The sequence below is a fragment of the Protopterus annectens genome, chromosome 5.part0, assembly GCF_019279795.1.
Source record: "Protopterus annectens isolate FY-2018-M chromosome 5.part0, PAN1.0, whole genome shotgun sequence".
Classification (NCBI taxonomy): domain Eukaryota; kingdom Metazoa; phylum Chordata; order Ceratodontiformes; family Protopteridae; genus Protopterus; species Protopterus annectens.
The window spans coordinates 1,490,543,568-1,490,567,060 of record NC_056735.1 but is presented as its reverse complement, the minus strand read 5'-3'; the positions used below and the strand labels follow the sequence as shown (position 1 = coordinate 1,490,567,060).

Below are 23,493 nucleotides of genomic sequence, written 5' to 3'. Positions count from 1 at the left end.
GCTTCAGAAAGGCCTGTCTTTTTTCTCCATTAAAATCCACACCTCAGCCATTTCAGCTCATTATAACACAGAACCTCCCCTCTTCTCCCATCCACTGCTCAAGCAGTTCCTCAGAGGGGCCAAAAATTTGAGACCACCCAGGAAAGCTCCAACCTCAGCCTGGGACCTTAACTTTGTCTTGGAGAAACTCACTACCTCCTTTCGAGCCAGCTGCTACTGCAGACTTAAAATCTATTTCTTGGAAAACAGCTTTCCTTTTAGCAATCACTTCAGCTGGAAGGGTATCTGAATTACAGGCCCTTATGGCAGTGGAGCCTTTCATCATCTTTCATGTGGACATGGTGTCCCTCAGAACCAATCCATCCTTCATGCCCAAGGTGGTATCCAGTGTGGCTCTTAATCAGTCCATTCATTTGCCAAACTTCTTTACCAATCCACAGAATAAAGGGGAACAGATACTGCATTCCTTAGATGTGCACAGACAACTTAGATTCTACTTGGACAGGACTAAACCTCAAAGGAAATCTGAACAACTGCTGGTGGCATTTGCTGCAAGGGCATAGGGGAAGGCTATTTCAAAGCAAACCATTTCTAAATGGATAAGCCATTGCATTCATTTCTGCTAAAAGCACCATGGAAAACCTGTCCCCAGGGGATTAGATCTCACTCCACCAGGGCTGCATCTACCTCTACAGCCTTTCTCAGAGACGTCCCTACCAGGGACATCCTAGAAGCTGCTACCTGGAGTTCTGTACATACTTTCACCAAGCATTATCATTTGCCAATTTGCTCTAAATCCAGAGCTGGCTTTGCCACTGCAGTCTTGCAAGGCCTTATAGCTGGCCCTAATGCTATCTAAATTCCTCCTCCCAACCATAGCTTTGGGAATCTACCCAAATGTAATGAGTGCAACAGTGAAACATGAAGAACATAGTACAGCTGTGTACATTTACTATAAATGTAGATGTTTGAATGTATTCACTGTTGTAGTCCTGGTTACCCTCCCTCCAGCCCCCTAACTTCCTTTGGCTATACCTGTACTTTCCTTTACTATGCTTTAAAGCCTTTTTGGTGTATTTGCTTTTTTGTTGGAGGTATATCCTTGTATTTTTATATTTAATTGCATCCCATTGGGGGGGCACCTTACATCTGGGGCAAGAAAAACTGATGTAATGGCATCGGCTGCATGTTTTATACCCCTGATGACCTGACATCATGGAAGAAGGGACAGCAACTGACACAGGACCCAAGACTTTGTTAATCATGCCGACTGAGGGCTACCTGCAAGCAGATAACCCAAATGTAATGACTGCAGCAGTGAATACACTCGAACATCTACATTTATGGTAAGTGTACACAACTGTACTTTTTAATTCCTGTTAAAAATTGTCAAGAAAAATGCATCATATTATAAGGTGTGAGGGAGGGTCTTTCATGTGAGTTGTTCTTTCTTTCTTTTTTGCTGGACTATAACTTCACTGTATCATTTGTTTCACATGATGTTATGTGGTATAAGTAAAGCATTCATTTGATCACCTTTCCTTGCAGAGGGTTGTCCAGGCTTATGTAATGGAAATGGCAGATGTACTCTGGATCAGAATGGATGGCATTGCATCTGTCAGCTGGGCTGGAGAGGAGCTGGCTGTGATACCTCCATGGAAACTGCTTGCTTGGATGGAAAAGACAATGATGGAGGTTAGGAATCCTAAAAGCTGATCATGTTTGCCTTTTTAAGCATGGACTATTGTAAAAGACTTTGTGAGCATATCATTAAGGTTAACAGCTTGCTTTAAACCATGCTCCTGCAGGTGGCCTGGGAAATGGAAGATATCTTATTGTCCCCGTTCACTGGAAAGACTTAAATCCTTCTGACTTTTCTCTCCATATGAAAGAATGTGATCAGAATTGGAATCTGCTTAAATTTGTTTGATGTGTAAGAATTAAGTTTTGGAAAAGAATGTTAAAACATGTGGCATGATGTTGAATGTGCCAGAATACTCAAATTTGTCTCATCACAGATTTTTTTTTTTTTGCCTTAGTAGTACTTGTTTAAAATAAAATCATATTTTGCATTTCATAGCATTAAATATTCTCAACCCTTCTGCACCCAGCAGTCTGCTATTATTCACATAAAATGTGAAAAATGTTGTGTGTGTATTCATAAGTGTTTTATGGCTACTTCTAGGTCCTTCAGGTCTCAGCTGTAGTGGGTTTGCTGATTACCTCTTTGTGTGAGTAAACCTTCTAGTCCTGATACCCTAAGTATGAAAAATGTGTGATGAAGCTTATCACAGACCCTAGTCGTACATTTCCAGGTACCCTGAGGGTGGCAGCAAATTGATGAGAAATCCACAAGGCTGTTATAGAGTGGATGTCAAGGTTATTCTCAGCTGCTTTGCTGTTTTTTTCTACCACTCTCACATCCTTGTTATTAGGCAAGGTTTTCTTTCTTTTTTCTGGGGTTCACCTGGATGTCAACATATGTTGTAGCAAAAATGCAGAATGTTATGCATACCCATTGTGCAGCTGCTACCCTGCAAGGCATTTCCTCCAAATAGCTGCTCTTATGCTGCTGTCCACTGTCCAGCAGTGGCTGCAGTGCATACAGAGCATGCTCTGTTAGCTCAGAGCAAGAATCATAAGGCTCCAGTTTTGGTTTACTGACAACCTTGCTCAGCTTGGACCACCTGCGGTATGCCTCTGTCTAATGGAAAATAGGGCACCCATGTGGCATTCTTTTCCAGGCATAGAGTTTCAGTTTCTTAAAAAACTTGTTTTGTTTGAAAAGTGAATATTTGTTGAGATTGAACAACTAACCTCCTTTGTTTTGATTTTTTCAGATGGTTTAGTGGATTGTATGGACCCAGATTGCTGTTTACAACCAGCATGTCATATCAAAACACTATGCGTGGGATCTCCTGATCCACTCGACATCATTCAGGAGACACAGTTACCAACATCTGAGCAGAAGCTGCAGACCTTCTATGATCGAATCAAGTTCCTGATTGGCAAAGACAGTACTCACTTCATCCCAGGAGATAATCCTTTTGATGGAGGGTGAGTCCTTTTAGAAGAGCATGTGAAATCTCTTATCAAGTGTTAGGATGTCTGCTAGAAAAAAAGAAAAGTGAATTGTGCACATGCCAGCCGCATGGCTGATACTAAATAGGATAATAATGAGAAACAGAGTAGGTTTCTTATCCCTGTGCATGAGCGTATTTGTGTCTGTATGTCTAATGGTTATCTGAGAGTCTGATGTGTTTGTACAACTTTCCCATGAAGGGGCTTAAGGCCTTCCCTAAGGCAGACAGCCTGCTGACTAGGAAGTTAAAGGATTAAAGGACACGCACAGCAGTTTTTCTATACTATCAAATGATTGTAACCACCTGCAGACTTTAGCTCCTTCATTTAATCAGCTAAATTAAGAAGTGATTTTCTTATTTTGAAAGTCTTTCACGGCATTAATCTACCATCTTATACAGCTGTATTTGTATTGAAGACACTGCCTATGGGCTTTCCAGCAGTCATCTATGAATTTTAGTTAAATGTTTTATTTTCAAGAGTGGTAAGGTGTAATATTTGTTTCAGTATAGTACTGCTACTTTTTAAAGAGATCTGTGCACCAGAATACTTAAAATGTTCTGCAAAACCTTCTGCTCTAGTTCTGTCATGTAATTGAAAAATGCCATTTTCTGTTGCTATGCTTACATAGTACAAATTACATTTAAAGGAATGTTGGTGACTTGTTGCTGATATAAGAAATTATTTTTTTGTTATAAAAGATTAGAGATGCAGAAAGCAGCTATACAAAAAAGTTGATAGATTTAAGAACTTATTTGGAATCCAGGTGTCCGACGAAATGATAGGACTAATGATCTTACATACATACATACATACATGCATACAAATGTTTCAAGCACAGGCATTCACGCCCTTCTAGCTTGCCAATATGCCAAAACACTTGTTCCCATAATAAATGTCCAGGCTTTTCTTAAAAATATCTAAACTAGTACTTGCTTTAATGTAATTTGGTAATCTGTTCCAAGCATCAGCTACTCTGTCAGAGAACCAATTAGTACACTTCTCATTCCTATAGAATCTTCTACATAGGTTATCTGATGATTCTCTAGTACTTTTTGATAACCCCAAACATTCCCAGAGGTAGTTGTCCCTAAATGCCTTATATACGTGAATAAGATCTCCTCTTAAATATCTGTAAGAGACACTGTACAAGTTCAGATATTTTAATCTTTCATAATAACTTAGATTTTTACATCCATGGATGCCCTTGGTGTATTTCTGCTGTACTCTTTCCAGTTTATTCATGCTTGTTTTCCTGTAGGGTTTCCATATTGTTATTCCATACTCAAGTTTGGGTCTAATGTAACTAACAATGACTTCATTATGTTTGATTTCCTAGACTATATAAATCTTTTTATACAACATATAGTTCTATAACTGTCATTAGCCAATTGGTTGATATGATTAGAAAAACTCATAGGTGAATCTACATACCCAGGTCCTTAAATGAGTCTACAGTTTCAATCACTGTGTGCTGTATTAAATATTCACCTTTCAGTTTATGTCTCCCAAATGTCATATGCTTAGCTTTTGATGTATTTATCAACATATTATTCTCCTGTGCCCAAATGGTCAATTTAGTCAAATTATTTTGCAGACATGCCTTATCTGTAACACTTGTAATCAGTTTACCCAATTTCAGGTTGTCAGCATATGGACTGTAGAACACCTCAGATGAAAAAATCTTGATTAGGAATCTTGATTTTGAGTAGGAGGCATACCTTTCAACCTGCAGACATTGAAAATAAGAACAAAGGCCCTGGATATGGGTCCATATTATCATGAAAGGGGACCGTCAAGTGGTGAAAATAAGAAAGTATTGGAGTCAGAAAGCATATTAGCTACAGACAATAGGAACAAACTGCAACCAGGACTTGGGAAAGGTTTACTTCATGAAGATAGCCACTAATATATGGAATGGTCTACCACACTGAGTAGTGGAGTGTAACACGTACGATGTATACCAGGGGTCTTCAGATAGAAGGAGGAGAAGACAGGAAGTGAGAAAGAGTGGTGCTTCAGTAGGCTGCTAGCTGCCAATTAAGGGCAAGTTGCCCCCCCCCCCCCCAATCTGGCAGTGATTTGTGTGTGTGACCTGTTTTAAGTCCTACCTTTCTTCTCAATAACTGTCATAATGACTGACAGAACTGTTTCATACTGGATAGATACAAGCATCTCAGGCTGTGACAAATTGTCATTCTTTCTGATGCAATCAGTTTCCACTGTCCCACACCATATATCTGAAAGAACAAGCCAGAAGGTATGCTAGAGTACCTGCAACATGGAGAAACTTGTGTAGCAAACTTTTCTGTAAGGCTTCTCCTCACAATTACTGAGCGTCTAAGCCTACTACGTAATCAGTACATGGGACATAAATCATTCTGTGAAACATTTCCCATTATTCTAACCAAGCATGCCACTCTAGTTTTAAAAAGATTCAGTGGAGACTTTTTAAAATAATTAATTTCAGCTGTTGAGAGTCTGGCTCAAGGATCTATTCATTACAGAACCGTGGTAGCTACATCAAGTGCTGCTGTCAATGTAGAAATGTAAATGAATGAAAAACTTATTAATTCAAGGCTGTATACTTCTACAACATGTAGATCAGATCCACCCCCATTCCAAAAATGATGCTTTCCATAAGGAAATCCCAGAAACCTCTTTGCTAGAGCTTTACCAAGATAGGCTACTAATGCTGAGCAATGAATAAACAAGGCCTAGGCAGACCCTTGCTCCTGCAGGACATTCATCTTGAGGAGTGTCCCTTCTTATTTCAGAGTTCTGTCCATCAAAGAAATGGTCATACTTTTTTCCCCTGAAGACAAAAACTTGAATTAAAGGAACAGATATCTTCTTCTTGTATATTTAAACCTGGCTGCCCATTAAATATCAGCTTAGTGGCTCATTGTGTCAAGATGTTGTTGCTCTTATTATGTGTATCTGCTTTATGGAAAGAAGTCCATGTGTTGCCATTTTGTGAAGACAGACTTAACTTATTTAATAGTGCATCATTTCCTTTAGTAGCTCCCTTGCAAAATTATTGGCGAAAATTGCGCACTTAAAATGAACAAGTTATCCTAACCAGCACATAGTTGTAGTAGAGTCCTAACATGACTGTAGCAAAGGTCACAGAAGGGAAACTAGCTCAGTAAGTCTTGTTATTTTTCTAAAATGGACAGTGGAAGACCAAGTGGAATCATTTATATCTTTCTATAGTTGTTGAATGTGGTAAAACTCATTAATGCACTGCCTGGAGGGCCTCATCTGTCCAACTGTTCCCAGGAGGTGTGATAGTCAGTAAATAAGGAGCAAGCCAATCTACCAGCACCAGCAAACTGCCATCCTTACCCCATGGAGCTCCTAACCCAAAGTACCTATTCTGAGGTCTGCAGGTGCTGCCTACAAAGAGAAAGCATGCGTATACACCTCCAGGCCTACTGTTGTGCACTGTGGGCCGCATATGACCAGCAGGCCCATTCTCCATGGAGGCATAACAAAGTGCTCATACTAGGTGCTAGTCTTATCCAAAGCCAGATCTGCTCCCTTCTGCCAGGATGGGCAAGCTGGCACTGGCCACTCATTTCCATCCTCTCAGTCCCATTCTTTCGTGTACCCTTACCGCTAACTGAACACAGGTTACTTGGGTTGCAGTCAGGGATTCATCCTTCTGCACCACAAGACTGGGCTGGTGATACCTTTTTTTTTTTTTTTTTTTTTTTTTTTTTTGATAAAACCTAGTTTTGTCCAAATTCTATATTAAGATGTTTAAATGCACCCTTGTTGAAAGAGTATCTAACTCTGTTTGGTGTAGCTGTTGTTAGTAACATCACAGTGAGTGAAGTCTGTGATTTAGGTTTACATGATGCTACTGGAGCATGGAATAAACTGAGATATTTGGTGTTTTAAAAGTTATCTCTCAGTAAGGCTTGACAAAACTGTTCAACTTTACAGAAAAATATAGGACGACTAAAAAGGTAAGTTCTCAGTTAACATTTTAACTTAACATTTAACATTTTAAGACTGTGTACATTTCCATCAGATATAGTCAGTTGTTTACTTTTAAATATTTTCTCCAGTATTGTAAAAAGCCATTGCAGGAGTTTTCAAGTAAAATTTTCTAAGCATTTGATGAAATTTTATAGCTAGATACTGTTAATTTGTTTTTGTCTTTTTTCCTCTTTGTGATTAAGAATCGGCAGCTTTACTGATTATGGCAGAGGTGTCAGCATTGTTGCCTCAAAGGGCTTGACTCTCCAGTTTGTTTCTTGGATGAGCTGCTTTCTGTGTGGAGTATCTGCTCTCTCTCTGTGTCACATAGGTTTTAATCAGAGACCCCAGTTTCCTACCACATCACAAAAAATGTAGGCAAATGTTTACTCTTTTAAATTGTCTCTAGGTATGCTTGCTGAGTGTGCTTGCATCATCACTCTTTAACGGTTTGGCACTCTGTTTGAGATGGGTTTATAATAACGAGTGAATGAATGAAGAAAATGCACTAATTTCATATAACTGGTGATGTAATTACACTTAGTAATGTGACTTTATAATAGTTTGTGACTAGTAGTGCTGTAAGGACTTGATTGCATTAGTGATGCTGAGAGCTGTACAGTCAGTGATTTAACTACTGGCAGGGTCTCCCTAGGTGGACTAGTCTCAAATGTGGTGCCTGAAACAAACCACCCATTCTGGACGTCAGCAGTCGGGGATAGTGTTAGTAAAGAAAAATCACGTTTTTGCTGCAACATGAGCAAGATTAAAGTTATCTGCAAGAAAGAAAGGCCTGTTACTCTGCTTCATAGCTTACCATGAAAACTCTATGGATGGCTAGTGGCATTAAAACAATTTGCAGTATAATACTGCAGGACAAGCTCCTCAGATCAGTAGGCACTCCACTAGCTAGTGGGGAAAACCAGAATATCTTTAGAATAAATGGTACATGTCGTGTGGTTGCATTAAAGCAATCAGAGCATCTAACTGCTAATTTAGAAGCTACAAAGATATCTTACATTTTGGAACATGGAACATACAACATATAAACCAGGGAAAGGTGGCTGTAATTAAGGAGAAAATGGATACACACAGCTTGATCTGTCGAGTGTCAATGAATTAAAGTGGACTGGAGCGTCAAAAGTGGAAATGGTATTAAAGCTTCTAAGAGCTGTAATGAAATACAGTGCAGTCAGGGTAGGCATGCTATTCATTATTCTACAAGGTTCGCCCATTAAAATGACTATCTTTCAGATATATGTGTGTGTGTGTTTGCAGCAGAAGCAGAAGGGATGAAACTCATCAGTTCTATAAGCAAGTACAACCTGAAGTAGATAGAGCACACAGACAACATATGCTGATAGCCGCAAGCATGAAACAAAGGAGATGGTCAGTGGCTAGACAGTACGACCTCAATAACAGAAGTGAAGTGAATGAATGTCAGCATTTCAATGCAAGTAACCTGTTAATTTCAAACACATTTTTTTCTGCAACATGTGAGGTAAATGTTCACATGGCAATTGTGCAGAAAATAAATTGAATACAGAAGCTGGGGCTGACTGTAGTACAGATCGCCGGTTATTAGTATGCAGAATCAAGGTAAAGCTGAATAAGAGTGTACCACCTAGGTACTTAATTAACTCATTAACTGTGATCTCAAAAATGAATTGCTGAATTTCAGAAAGATTCTCTGTAGAGCTGAAGTGCTGCATTAGAGACAATGGTGGAGTAAGAGTTAGAATAAGATATCAAGAAGGTAATGTTTACAGAATGTGAAAAGTCTGCATAAAATGGAAAGCAGAAGTTGTCAAAATGGTTGGCTAATGAGCCCTTGAATATTCAGAAATGTAGAGAAGTTAAAGTTAGAGGAGGCAAAAGAGACTCGTAGCTTAAGAACGACAAGTGGAGAAAAGTAAATTTCTGTTTTTTTTAAAACCGATTACTTGCTAGTGCTTCAGTCAAATACCTTCAAAGGGAATAAATTCCAAGAAAAAAATCTGGCAATAAATAGAAAAATGCTTAAAAAAAATCAGTAAGTAACAAGATAGAATTAATCAACTAAACAATCAGTTTAACCATTAATATAACAGAGCTCTCCAATCCATATCCACATTTACCCTTCAAATGTCAAAAGTCTGAAACCTAACTCTAAAAGCAGCTTCCTTATGTTGCAATAATTGTTTAATGTTTTACCTCTCCTGACATATACTTTTCATGGCTAGAGGCATGTAAGTTAAAATAATGAGAAGCTGCAATAGTAGTGTTTTTTCCCAAATGTTGCAAGTATTGTCTGTATTCTAAGTATAAATTTTCTTTGAGTGTCACCAATATAGGTGAGACCCCAAGGGCATTTTAAGGTATAAACTACAACTTCAGGAAAACAAGAACAACTATTACAATTCTCAACTGTAACATTATTATTATGATCAAAATATGATACAATATGCTGACAAATATTACATTTGCCCCAACAAACAGTACTAACTATAGTAACAATTATATCAAAGCAGCCAGTAAGCCTGTTGATGAAATGAGGAAGAGAAGCAGTTGGGGAACTTGGCCAAAATTTTTAACATGCTGCAAGATCTTACAGGAAAATATGTATGCAAGGAGGTAAGATCAGAAAACGCTAGAGGAAGAACAAAGTCAGCTTTCCTAAAACACTAAGAGCTAAAAAGAAAATTCCAGCTGGGAATTGGAATGTTAAAAGACTTTCAAGGATCTGTATTGAATGATGCTGAGAAAATTTAGGAGAGGTGGAAAGACTACAATGAGTCATACTATATGGATCAAACATATGAACTGTTTTCATCTACAAGTTAGTGTCAGGAGATGATGTTGTTGAAAGATGAAGTGCAAGTATCACTAAAACTTTACAAAAAGAACTGGTGGTGATGCCATTCCCACTGCAGTATTACAGCAGTCAGGTGACATCATGGACTACTGACTGGAAAATATCTACTAGTCATCAGCAAAGATGGTCTGAGATTATGGAAATAGTCACACAATCATTCTGATCCCACATGCCCTCAAGATTCTCCTCAAGATTATTCAGTGGAGAATACAACTGTGTTTGTAATTAGAATTATCAGAAGTGCCAGCAGGATTCAGGAACAGCAAGGGACAAGAGGCTTCACTGTGGATGTGTGATAGATTCTTAAATACAAATGACTATCAAAGGGATGTCTACACATGGTTCTTTGATGTATGATAAGGCCATTAATTGCATAAATTGTGAAAATTTTGGGGTCACACTGACATGCCTGGGTATACCAGGACACACCTAATTGTTGTCACACACAATTTGTACATCAGTCAAGAAGCAACAGTTTGAAAAGAACAAGGAGAAACAAAATTATTTAGAATTGCTAAAGGTGTACAACAAGGCTGTATACTTTGCCCATATTTAATTTATATGCATAAAAAATTATCAGAGAAGCCGGACTGTATGAAGATTCGGAAACGAGAGGAAGAATTATCAACAACTTTGGCTACAGTCACAGTAGTGCATTATTGGTTGACAGTGAAGATTTCCTGAAGTATCTGCTTATAAAGATTAAAAAGTACTGTCTCAAAATTGCTTTTCATCTTGGCATGAAGAAGGCCAAGATACTCACACAATGAACTAGTAAATTCATTAAATGAATTATTGGTGCAGTAGAAATAGAAATATGGACAACTTTAACATACATGGATCAGTAACCAACAAAGAAATGACAAGTAGTCACATGAAATAACATGATGAATCACTCTTAGCAGAGTGGTTTTGAAGGATTTAGGTAAGATTTTCAAGTGCAGGGAGGTATCTTTCAGACAAATATTTAATTTCTCCAGGATATGGCATTTTCACTAACAGCAGGGGGATATGAAAGCTGACCGGTAAAGAAACAAGTCAGGAAGAAAGTTGATGCTTTTGAACTGGGAAACCTACTCTTTGTCAAGCACTGTAACATAGACACTTAGAATATCATATCAGAAGCACATATTGTTTCTGTGCGGGCTTACCCCCCACATTGGGCAAGAAGGACATTTACCCCCACATTGGGCAAGAAAGAGGTTTGCCCCACTGCAGAAAAGAACTCCTCTGTATGTTTTGTGACTATCTGTGTGGGTCACTTCTTTTGGGATGCAATGTTTTAAGAATTTAGATGTTCTGTTGGTCAGTATACATCTGTCAGTGTTGTGAGACACTGTTATATAGTAAACCCTTTGAATAAAGATTTTCTGAAAGAATACAGCATGTACCATGGACTTCTCAAAAAATTAATCCATATTGGAGGATATAAAACCTATGTTTTTTAAGGAAACCTGGATGACAAGACCAGCTTTCATGTTTCTGACAAATACAAAGAGAAGGTTCATTAGAAATTGCATTGTGCTTAGCAAGGTTGAATGTTAGCACAGAAGTGGAATCCAATAATACAACAGTATGATACAGTAATCAAAGCAGTTGATGCCCCTGTTTCAGTAATTAGTAGTCTTAACTGTAGGCAAAACACTGCTCCAGACACCTGCCCATACATTGTCCAGATACCTGACCATACAGTCAGTACAAGTCAACATCATCTCAACAGTTTGTGGCAACAGCAAGAAGAAAGGTAAGCTGTGAAGTAATATTTTCCATGTTGCACTGTGGAAATAAACTTTAATAGTTAGGGACTGAAGTGCTACAAAGCACATAACTAGAGGACAAGTCTGTCAGCTACATAATGTATGAACTGTGTTAATTATAATCATAGAATGGAATTAATATTACAGATAAAATCAACACATCGTATAAGTCCAGCATTTGATTGACATGCAACCAGCAACATGCTTGTCAGACGTTATCTGCTCAGTCATGTTTCTGTACTGTTACAAGTCAGTGACTAGATTTCTTATTGACTTGAGTGTTCTGTAATATTGTAGTCCATGTAGCTAATATTTTTACCACTGCAGGACATTTCTTGTGTACTCATTGGTGTGTCACAGTACAGTTAGGATATGTAGAGTTTTTATATTTAAATAAGGAGACCTGAGGTTGAAGTAACTAACAAGTAAGAAAAAATGTGTTAGCTGTGTTTGCACTTTTATAGGTACAGAGAATATATTTTCAGTTGGTGTGGATTGGCAGGTTTAAATATGGTGGGTCTGTTGATTTCTGTTTGTGGAACCAAGCATTTCAGTTCTATCCACACAGTTCATACTAAAATATGTATATATGTATGTTAATGTGAATACATGGCAAAAATCCTGCATTTATTTTTATAGTATATGCTAGGCTATGTTATTCCATCAGCATGTTGTCCCTAATGCTGACTTCAAATTACTGAAGAAGAAATTAAAATAAGTAGCAGTGGCGTGATGTAAAATTATTCCTGATGTAGATACTCTGCCAGTAGTGATAGTGGTATTCCTGTATCTGAGTTTTCTGTGAGCTTGTTTGTAAAGGGTAATGATGAACTGCAAAAGATACTTGTAAAGATTTCCATTCAGGTGGGTCTAGCCATAAAGAAAGGGATTTAATTTTAGCACTGTTTGTATGCAGTAAGGTATGAGCAGGTGTGCATGGTATTAACATTGCCACATACCCAGAGGTGTTGTGAGGCATGGTATGAATGGTGTGAAATTTTGACCAGAAATTTTCAGGGTTGCCAATTAAAATGACTCTTCTTTCAAAGTCTGTGTTATTGCACAGTCCAGTTTATAAACAGGTGCTAAGACTGTATAGTACCAGAACTGAGTTCTGGCTAGTGAAAGAGTCCAGATAAGAAGACTAATATATCAGCAGTACAGTGTTTCATAAAAATGTGAACTGCTTTCCAGGTAATGCAGCTGTAACAATGTTAAGAAGGGTAATAATTTTGGTGTCATTTCCAAGAACTGAAAAACATGTAGATGCAAGCAGTAATGCACCCTCCATTATTTTTATATAGCTAAATAGCTGATTATATAATTATTTCACTTTAAAAATATTCACAAGTATATTCATTTAGTGGCAGCTCCCAAGAACTAACAACAAAAAACGAAACAGTAATGCTTCCATCACTTGTCTCAAGTTGGTTTATCTGATGGAATACCTTGTTGGGTTTTGGTGGTAATTTTTGTATGTGATTGTTTTACTTCTAATTCGGTATGTATTTGCTATGGTGACTGTTTTTACTGTGTTATTTACTTCCTGCCTGTTCCTACACTGCTTCATTTCATCTCTGGTAAGGTCATGCTTTCATTTTCTTCACAAGATTATTAGTTTATGTTATTGGATTCTTTTCACTGTTTCTGATCAGGTCTTAAAGTCTTTCAGCTTTTCCCAGTTAGGGGTTGCCACAGCGGATCACCGGTCCGCTTATGATTGGCATTGGATTTTTACCATGCTGAGTTGCCAGCCCGGCGCCCAACCTTCAGCGAAGGCACACCCACAGACTCACGCACCTACCTGCATGTCTTTTAACGTTCAGTTGATCACAGGGAGGAGATGCAGACTCCACATAGAAGGACCTCCAGCTGAGAATTGAACCAGAGAGCCTGTTGCTGTGAAGCAACAATGCAACTGCTGCACCACTGCAGCCAGCACTGTTTCTTAAGTCTGGCATACCAATGTCTACGAGTCACATGCCTTACATAATGTTTTCAAGGTCACATTATGCATATAAAGATGCCGTAAATCACTTGGTATTTGGTACTTGTGTGTGATTTTAGCATTTTTATTACTAAGTATGTTTAATTTGTGCCAGAGTCCTGATTCCTGTTTTTTTCTATTTCTTTTCTAGTATTTATTCAAACTTAGTAGTGTATTTGAGTTGGGGATACATATTTCTGATATTTAATGTAAGCTTTTTGTGGATTTGCTGTTTTTGAATGTTTGTTTTTGGAGTGTTTGTGTGTTTGCCAGCTTTTCCTTGATAAATGACATTTTCTGATGGTGCAGTTCACTGGATTTCAAAGTCTGTGGAGGAGTAGAGATCTGTGAGTGCATGTGACATCCAGGTGACCCATACTAGCTTTTTACTTTTTATGAAACGGACTTTTTGCTCATGTACCAATTAGATTGGTTAGTTTTCCTTGTCCATTTCATAAGTTTCTAAATTTGGCATAGCAATGTCTACATGAGTCACATCTTACATAATGTTTTCAAGGTCACATTATGCATATAAAGATGCCATAATTCATTTGGTATTTGTGCATTTATTTTTTATCAATACTTGAAGATTTTCAGTAAAATACTCTGCATTAGCTGTACATTTTTGAAGTGTCATATCATTTTGTAATGGCTTTTTTAGTTGGAATAAACTCTAGTATAGAATTGTAGCAAGTGTTTGACATATTTATTCTGTAATGTAATCAAATTTGTTTTTGCAATTAGTTTTAAGAATGGCATGATGAATATATATCGACATGTGTAACCTTTGATATGTAGCTACATTTAAAGTCAGGCACAGTTTTTTTTGTTTTTGTTTTTTATTTATTTCTCTTTGGTTTACTGGGGTAGAGCACCAGTCTGTATGAAACATTTGTAGGCACTGCCTGGGTGCAATCCAAAACACATACAGCAGTGTTAAGACAACACACAGTCATGTTGTATTATCACTCTTGCAAAACATGCAATGGATATGTATATTTATATACATGTATATACACATAGACACAGATAACTAGAGCAGGAGGAATGAAAAATAAGAACGGGTGAGGAAAAGGAATATGTTGTTGTGTCTTTCGGCTTTTGCCAGTTAGGAGTCGCCACAGCGGAACTCCGGTCCGCTAATGATTGGCAGTAGATTTTTACGTGCCGAGTTGCCAGCCCTGACACACAACCTTCAACGAAGGTACGCCCATTCATGCATGTCTCCACACAGAAGACGCTCTAGCTGAGAATGAAACAGGACAAGGTCTTATTGTGAGGCGACAACGCTACCGCAGCACCACCACAGCACCACCACCGCAGTCTGTGAGGAAAAGGAATATAAATTATTAAAATGTTATGGAAATTCAGAGGCAAATATCAGCTTTAGAGAAGGAGCAACATTCATTTGGTTCGTGGTTGTCAGTATTCCAGGTATTTTGACCAGAATTAATCACTCAGCTGATTTAATTCTGTTAAATGTGAAGTTAGATAATATTATAAAGACAGGTAGAAGTTTATTCACTGCAGATGTTGTCCTTTGAGGTTCAGTAATTGAGAGGAGGATGTCTTCAGTAAAAAGGGGCTTTTTTTCTTTCTACTCTGTTATTTCAAATCCTTGAATATTTTTGATGCCCACATTGCATTTACTAGCTTCTCCACAGATAATGCAGTGGTGATAATGAATATCCAAGATTGTTGCCTGTAGTCATTTTTATACCTCATAAAAGAAAATATGCAGATTCAATGTACATTATTGAGTCAGAGTACAAATTATTTAAAGGAGAGATCAGGGAATCAGGATTACAGTTAATGTTTAAAGTTTCAGATAAAAAGTTTTAAGATGAGCAAAGCAAAGTTTTTTATCCCTGGGAGTAAGAGCCTTTTTATTATTTGCTAATTCTCTCATGATTATGAAACTCTGTTGTTATCTTTTGTTTGATGAAAGAGAATAAAGCCCATCTGGTCATTTCATTTTAGATTCTGCATAATGGCTTTCAGTGCACTCATTTCCAGATAGAGATGTTAAAATGTTTTGAGCTGTACTTAAAAGGATGTAAGAGCTGCAAGATTAACTTAACTTCCCTTTTTTTTTTTTTTTTTGTAGTTTGAGAACTGCTGGTGAATGTGATTAAAGTGTTTGTTTGACCTAGGGATTTATTAGGTTTAAGTTTATTTATAATGAGTTTTAATTCAGACACAGAAGCTTTTCTCACTGTTTATGAATAACGTAGGGAAAATGTGAGAAAATTGAGAATATTCAGTACAGTGCTGGTAAAACCACTACACTCCTCATCCCTCATTTCTGAAATTCAGTCCCCATTTAAACACTCTTGTCAAAGTTGAAATATGGCTCCATTCCTATAGCCTCTTACTGAGAAGCAGTTAAAAACAAAAGGTTTGCTGTCTCTGTAGTTTATACAGTGGAATGAGGCAGAATTTCACATTTCTGCCAAGTATGGTACATGAAACAAAGGATTTAGCTGTCCATATTCTAAGGTAACCTAATTTGCATTTGGTCAGACCTCCCTCATTTCTAAGCTTGTCCTTTGTCAAACTAATGAAGTGGGTAGGTAGATCAGTCTTCTACACAGGATTAGGAACTGTGTTTGTCATGGCAAGGCAACACTTGTACCACTTCTTTGTTTGAAGGCAGTGGCCCACAACTTTTTAAATAACTGGCATGTGCAGAAACTGCAAATAACATGCCCCTGGATTGCTAGATTTGCTTCTGATCTGCCCTAAAAAACACAGTAGTGAAAAATTAAAGTGGTTTACTCTGACAGCTAAATTAAAGTACTATGGATGGTACATACCACATATAAATAATAGCCAGACATTATTTTGTCTTAAATTTCTATAGCCCTTCCAGACAACTTGGATAATCAGATGCTGCCTCTGTTTTCATGTTTCTTCTTTCAAACTATCCATGATGTTTGATCCATAGATAATAGGGCCTTTTAAAATGTCATTCTCAGATTAATTTTGCTTTTAGTTACAATGCATAGTACATCTGTTGTATCCAAGCAGATATAACAAAACAGAGATTCTTTATTCATAACATATCTTGTAAATTTAAAGACATCAACATTTTTATTCTAGGTTAACAAGCACTACAAACAAGTGTGCACTTGCATATCTATTGGTGAGTTTGTCAACTGTGAATTTTGTGTATATGTAGGTATGTTGTGTGTGTGTGTGTGTGTGTGTGTGGGTCTGAGCTAACTCTTTTAACCACCCTGGAGAAAGGTTTACATAAAACCACAGATCTGTTTATTTTTAAAGAGGAAATGAAACTGCCTCATTTTAGCTTTGCATAGTTAATCTTAGAGGTAGTTACATTATTTACATGTTACCTTATATGACAATTATCAGTCTTTAAAAGTAATACCACCATTTTTATTCCATAACAACTCAGTCGCACACAACGCTTCCAACAACCAGACAAGGCTGCAGTTAATAGCTATACACCTCAACCAGATCATCATAGCAGCCCTACTCATACTCACTTCACCTGATCTCCCTTCAGGCTGCCTTCAACATAGGCTGCAAATGGACCATCCAACTCAAAGAATCACAAGTATTTAGGCAGAGCCCATGGTGGAAGCCATGATAATTCTCCCATCTGATTTCCTGCTTTCATGTTACAGCCCTGTATACAACACTAGTAGGCAATTACTTTTTCCTCACCCATTACCCATTTGACCACTTTGTTCCATCAGTACAATGCGACAGTCATCTCTTGGCAGGCTAGAATCCTCTGACCATTGTTCCTGCCTAAGGTGCCCAATTATCTCATTCAGTCTTCCTATGGCAAGAATCAGGCAGAGTGGGGCAGGCCAACTTCCAGGTTCATCAGAGCAGCCTAGCCTTCCCACTGGAGCTGCCTTCCTCACAATAGCAGCAGCTATGAACTCCACCAGTATGGCCTTATTCCACATGAGTGTTCAAGCTGCACTACTGGATGGGTACTTTCACTCAATAAATGTCTATTCACTTCTGACTTAATGACATATTCTCTTCTAGGACACACAGATTGAAGTCAAGCACCCCCTCAAACGGCAAATGTCTCTTACTTTTAACTCTCTCATCTGTACTAAGAAACTAGCATTTATTCATATGGAAGACAGATTTGCTTGGAATAAATGATAATAAACTAGCATTTATTCCAAGTAAATCTCTGTCTTCCATAGGAATATTCCATCTACACTGAGAGGATAATTCCTCTAACTTGTAAGGCTGCAGCATTTCTTTTAAGTTCCATTCTGCAGGTGATTTCACTCGGTTAATGTCTGCTTACCTCTGCCTTTAACGGCAGGTATACTTTCCCAAAGCACACATGTTAAAGTCAAACGTCACTACAGATAACCAGTCATGTCAGAAGATGGCATTTGCTTATCTGAGCAGCACAAACAAACGTATAATTTCTACTATGTTTCAGTGACCCCCATCTCTGCACAGAACCCCTCTACCCTGCTCTACATGTTATAAGAATGGATTATAAGACCTGAATAACCCATAGCCATTGACATTCTCTGCACCGGTCTTTTACTGTGCATTAAAAAGGTTGCAGGGACAAGGCCCACCTGCCCATCATACTGTGTATTTGTTGCAGTGTCGAGTAATGATTGACTGATTCAAAAGTTTGCCCTAATAAGTAGTATTTAATGGCAAGCCATTCTCAGTCAGTGACATTGTATTTTATCCCTTCTCTGTTCAATTTTCTGCTAAGATAACACAGTGGGTGTTCCTTACAACCTACTTCTTGTGAAAGTACTACCTCTGCTCCTACCTCAGTTGCATTGCTACCACTTGATTTTTTTTATATTGTAGCATACTAGCAGTTCATCAAAACCTATTTATATTTAAAGATGGTCACAGTTTGCCCCAAAGAGTGAGTGACAGTGGAAGTATTTGATAACATAATTGTTTAATTTGGTAATTGGCATCCTTTGTGTTAGTGTTCTTATGTTTGCATTTTTTAATCTCCTTTGAAGACTTATTGCTAAGGTGCCAGGGTTTTAAAAAACTCGTCTGTTGTCTGCTGTGTAGGATAGAGAGATGAAGTCCTGACCAAACCTGGCTTGTGCCATGGGTGTTGAAGGATATGTGAGCATGCTGGGCACATCTTACATCCTGATTTCTACTAGGGACAGAAAGCCAATGATAGCGGGTGTTAGTATACAATGTGGGCAGACAGGGCAACAGGGGGTTATGTCACCTTGAAGACGGAATAACATACTCATGACATCTCCCATTCTCTAGTATATTCACTGGGCAATAAAAGAACACAACAGCCTCAGCAACAGTAGTATAATATGCCCCCCCCCCCCACTTGGCCCATTCTGCTCCTTGGTGCATAGATTCCTGTGCCCTAAGCTGAGTCTACTGGGCTTCACCCAGTGGAAAATCATTCTGATAAGTGGATACAGTGGGTATCTCCATATGTATTTTCCTTTACCTCCGTGCAGACAAGCTACATAAAAGCTGTCCTAACCAAACTCAAACCCTGCTGTCTTGCTACTGACCAGCTCCCCAGTGTAGTTATTGTTGTTCTTTCAGCTTTTCCTGGTTAGGGGTAGCCACAGCGGAACTCCGGTCCGCTAATGATTGGCTGTAGATTTTTTATAGGTGCCAGCTCAACGCCCAACCTTTATCGAAGGCACGCCCATTCTACGCATGACTTTCAAATGCCACTCGACCGTGGGGAGGACATGCAGACTCCACACAGAAGGCGCTCCAGCCGAGAATCGAACTGACCAGCTCCCCAATGAATTTCTAAAAATGGCTGCCCAATCTACTGCTTACCCCATTTCTATTCTAATTAATTAATCTATTGCCGAGCACTACGTCCCACTCCTACAAATGTGGCCCCTCCAAAGATCTACCCAACTACGGCCCTGTTGCCATTCTTTCCCCCTCTAGCAAAAATCCTAGAAAAATGCATCCACAAGCAACTCCTTAACTATTTTCTCACTAACAACATATTATCCTGTGCCCAACACGGCTTTAGACCTAAACACAGTACTAGTACTGTGATAATCTCTTTTACTAACACCATACATCACCTCCTAAATGAAGGCCAGGCAGTCTCCTCTGTTTTTCTGGACATGTCTAAAGCTTTCAACACCGTCTCCCATCAACTTCTACTAAACAAACTCTCATCCTACAGCCTCACCTCATCTTCCCTATCCTGGTTCCATAGCTATCTTTCCAGTTGGCAGCAAGCAACCAAATGGGAAAACACTCTCTCCCCCTACTACCCTCTCTGTTGGAGTATCCCAAGGTTCTATACCTGGGCCACTACTTTTTATCATTTTCACCAATGACCTCAGTTTATCTACCAACCAAGCCTCCATTGTCCAATACGCTGACGATGATACCCTTATATGCTCTGCCCCCTCCCCACTAAGAACTCTAAGTAAAAATGCAGACTGCTTTCAAACACATGGAAAACTATCTTTCATCAAGTAATTCTAAACCCAAATAAAACAAAATTAATAATATTCAAATCTAAAAAGCCCAAACCATGTCAGCCCCTCCAGCTATCCTCTCTTCTAATGGCACCAGAATAGAGCCAACAACTAATACAAAACTCCTAGGGGTAACTATTGATGAAAATCTAACCTTTGACAAACATGTCGCCTCAATTATCAAAAAAGTTCACTTCAAGCTTGGCACCCTATATAGCGCCCAGACCATATCTTACTTACAATGCCAGACTAGCCACCGGCCGGTCTCACCTACTTTCTGCCTTACTCTATGGATCTCAAATTCTCACAAATCTTCGAAAGACTGATCTAAATAATCTTGAATCCTGTTACAATAAGCTTGCCTTGTTTGCCACCAACGTCTCACACAGGACTCATTGTTGTAATGTCCTTTCACACCTCAGCTGGCTAGAACTCCCTAACCTTCTTGCTCTCAACCAACTCACTATGGTCCATAAGCTACTTCACCAAACCAACTCCTGCCCTGCTCTATCCAATCTGGTACAACCTAAACAAAACCCTAGGCCCCTTCGATCCTCCAACAAACTGATGTTAAGGGTCACCCACTCCCACAACTATTACGGTGACTGCCTCTATTCTAACAAAATTTCAAAACAATGGAATAACCTTCCTCAAAATATAGCTAATAATCCACACTATCAAGACTTCAAACAACTACTACACAACTATCTGGCTACTGATTGACTTTGCTCCTGTCATCCTCCAGGCTGACTACTAACCATCCATCTACTATCTTGTCTCCTCACCTCTCGCTGTTTCATTGCTCTTCTCCCACTTCTACATTTCCCTCTCTCTCCCACTGTCTTCTCTTGTTCACAGTAATCTACTACTGTATGGCACCACTTGAAGTACATTGTATTGATAATAGTGCTATGGTGGAAACTGCAATTTCAAGCCCCATTACTTGAGAACTCTTTCTCAAGGAGTACCTGTATTCACTAATTACTCTGTTATACTCTGTAAGCTCAAGCCAATACAATCCTAGAAAGTTCTCTAAACTAAACATTAATCTGTATAATTTATATTTTGTAGCACTAAGCCACGGTGGTGCAGCGGTAGCATTGTTGCCTTACAGCAAGAGGTTCTCCTGTTCAATTCTCGGCTGCAGTGCCTTCTGTGTGGAGTCTGCATGTCCTGCCCATGGTCGAGTGGCGTTCGAAAGACATGTGTGAATGGGCATGCCTTCATTGAAGGTTTTGTGTCGGGCTGGCAACTCGGTACCATAAAAATCTACTGCCAATCTTTAGCAGACCAGAGTTCCGCTGTGGCAACCCCTTACCGGGAAAAGCCGAAAAGATAAACAATTGTTTGTAGTTTAAACCTTTATACAAACATGTGCTTGTTCACAACTAAGTGCTCTGTTTTAATATTTGTCCTTGTCTTGAATATCAAATGTAAATAATGTACTGTTTTTCTGGAGCTTTTCTTCCTGGGCCTCCACTGAAAACGGGCCACTGGCCCAGTCAGACTATTTCCCAGTTAAAAAATGTAATAAATAAATAAATAAATAAATAAATAAAACAAGGATGAGTGGAAAATAGGTAACAATTTAAAGAAGGAACCTGGAATGTGCAGTGACTGAGGTTAAAGAAGTATACAAAATGTTGTCTTTTGCTTTGAATTCATCGTTTGGATATCTTGTGCATATTAGTTCTTTTGTGGTTCTTTAGATATGTCAGAGAAGTAGAAATCTGATATCACCTCATATAAGGTAGTGTACAAGAAACAGAGGGTACTGTAATGTGCATAATTAAACTATAAAGGTATAATTAAAATAGTTACTAAGTCCATCATGTACCATGTATTATTGCAGCAGCACCTAGTTAAGGTAAAAGATTACGTTGATTAATTAAGTGATAGCAGTTGAGGCAGTTATCTATTATCTTGACAAGACTAGTTCAGAAGAGGAAGTGCAGCTTTATGTACTCCTGCATATGTTATTTAAGGCCGTAGAAGTGTTAGCAACACACATCGCAAGACTGAGTAACCAGATGTTGGTCATGGGACAGGTTCATGTCACCTGAACAATACTTGGTGTGGTCCTTTTCAAGAAGAGTTTCAGAAAGGAGTCTGATCACTGCAAGCTTCTGATCTTCACATTGGCTGATGCACTTTCATGATGAAGTTCCTGTAGAGCTACTGGTAGTCTTTTAATAGGACACTAATCTAGGACCACATCAGCAAGGATATGAAAAAGAGCTTGATTTAGTGCTATTTGGCAGTTATAGCTGATCTCTTTTATCTATGTTCTTCACATCGGATGTGGGTAGAAAACTCTGAGAGTAATTTGAGAGTTTGTTAAAAGGTTGATTAAGATGAGGGATTATTCAGTAGCTGAAAGGGGTAGACCATCTTTAAAAATAACTAACAGTATTACCAGAGAGATTCATTCTGAACATTTCCCACAGATCTTTGACCGTAGCTAGTCTACCTTGAAGGATACTGAAGTCAATGGAGTAAGAGGGGAATTGGATGAAACATTGGTGATCTGTAGAAGAAGTCAAGTTTGAAATGGAAATGAGAAGACAGAACACCACAGAAAGGGTGGCTGTGTTTTGAAACAGCTTAACATAATAAGCAGTTGACGAATGTAGTACAGTTGGAGTCAGAAATTAATAGAATATATGTAATCAGCTACAAGGAAGGAGGACAGAGAGTTATCTGCCTACAGTTAGCACATCTTAAAGGTTACTTGACTAGGCATTGTACCTATTCCACATACAGACCTGTGTTTTTACCTTAATTGGAATTAGCATGTTCTCATGGCAAGTAGAACAGTGATTCATCAGACAACATTGTAGTGGTTATCTGCAAAGCGTATAATGGTTCTGCACAAGATAAATCTACATTTCCTTGAGTTGAAATGACCTAAGGGTTGATTACTAAGCTAGAAGCTGCAGGGAGTGAAACTTTATACATGGGAGGCATGGGAATCTTTGCTAAATGCAAAAAAAAATAAAAAATTGGAACAACTTTGCATAAATGCTATTCCAAGCTGTTCATTTCTTTATGGAAATACCATTCGTATAACTATCCTTCACAATCATCGCCTTACCCAAGTCTCCTTACATAGCTGTTTTAACTGCACAGATTAATGATCATCCTTACTTTATACCTATTTCAGAGTAGTATTGCAAGTACTGTCTCTTAACTCTACTTGGGTTTACTTGTGTCACTTTTGATTTACTGTCAAGCCTGCTTGCCATTACTTAATATATGACATCACTGTGAATACATACTGTTTACAGTTTCCATTTGGTATTGCTTGTGCCTGAATAGGATCAAGCAGGGAGGGGATAGTTCCTTTATTTGGAT

At 38.5% G+C, this 23,493-nt stretch overlaps 1 protein-coding gene across 11 annotated transcripts in view; it reads left to right on the top strand.

The window, feature by feature from the left end:
• Positions 1-23,493, top strand: part of TENM4 (teneurin transmembrane protein 4) — a 4,497,462-nt gene that overhangs the window by 3,790,383 nt on the left and 683,586 nt on the right. For all 11 annotated transcript variants that reach the window (XM_044071318.1, XM_044071319.1, XM_044071323.1 and 8 more), the window contains 2 exons: positions 1,549-1,695; positions 2,841-3,057. In XM_044071318.1, coding sequence (XP_043927253.1) covers positions 1,549-1,695; positions 2,841-3,057 — 364 coding nt within the window. The remainder of the gene's footprint in view (positions 1-1,548; positions 1,696-2,840; positions 3,058-23,493) is intronic.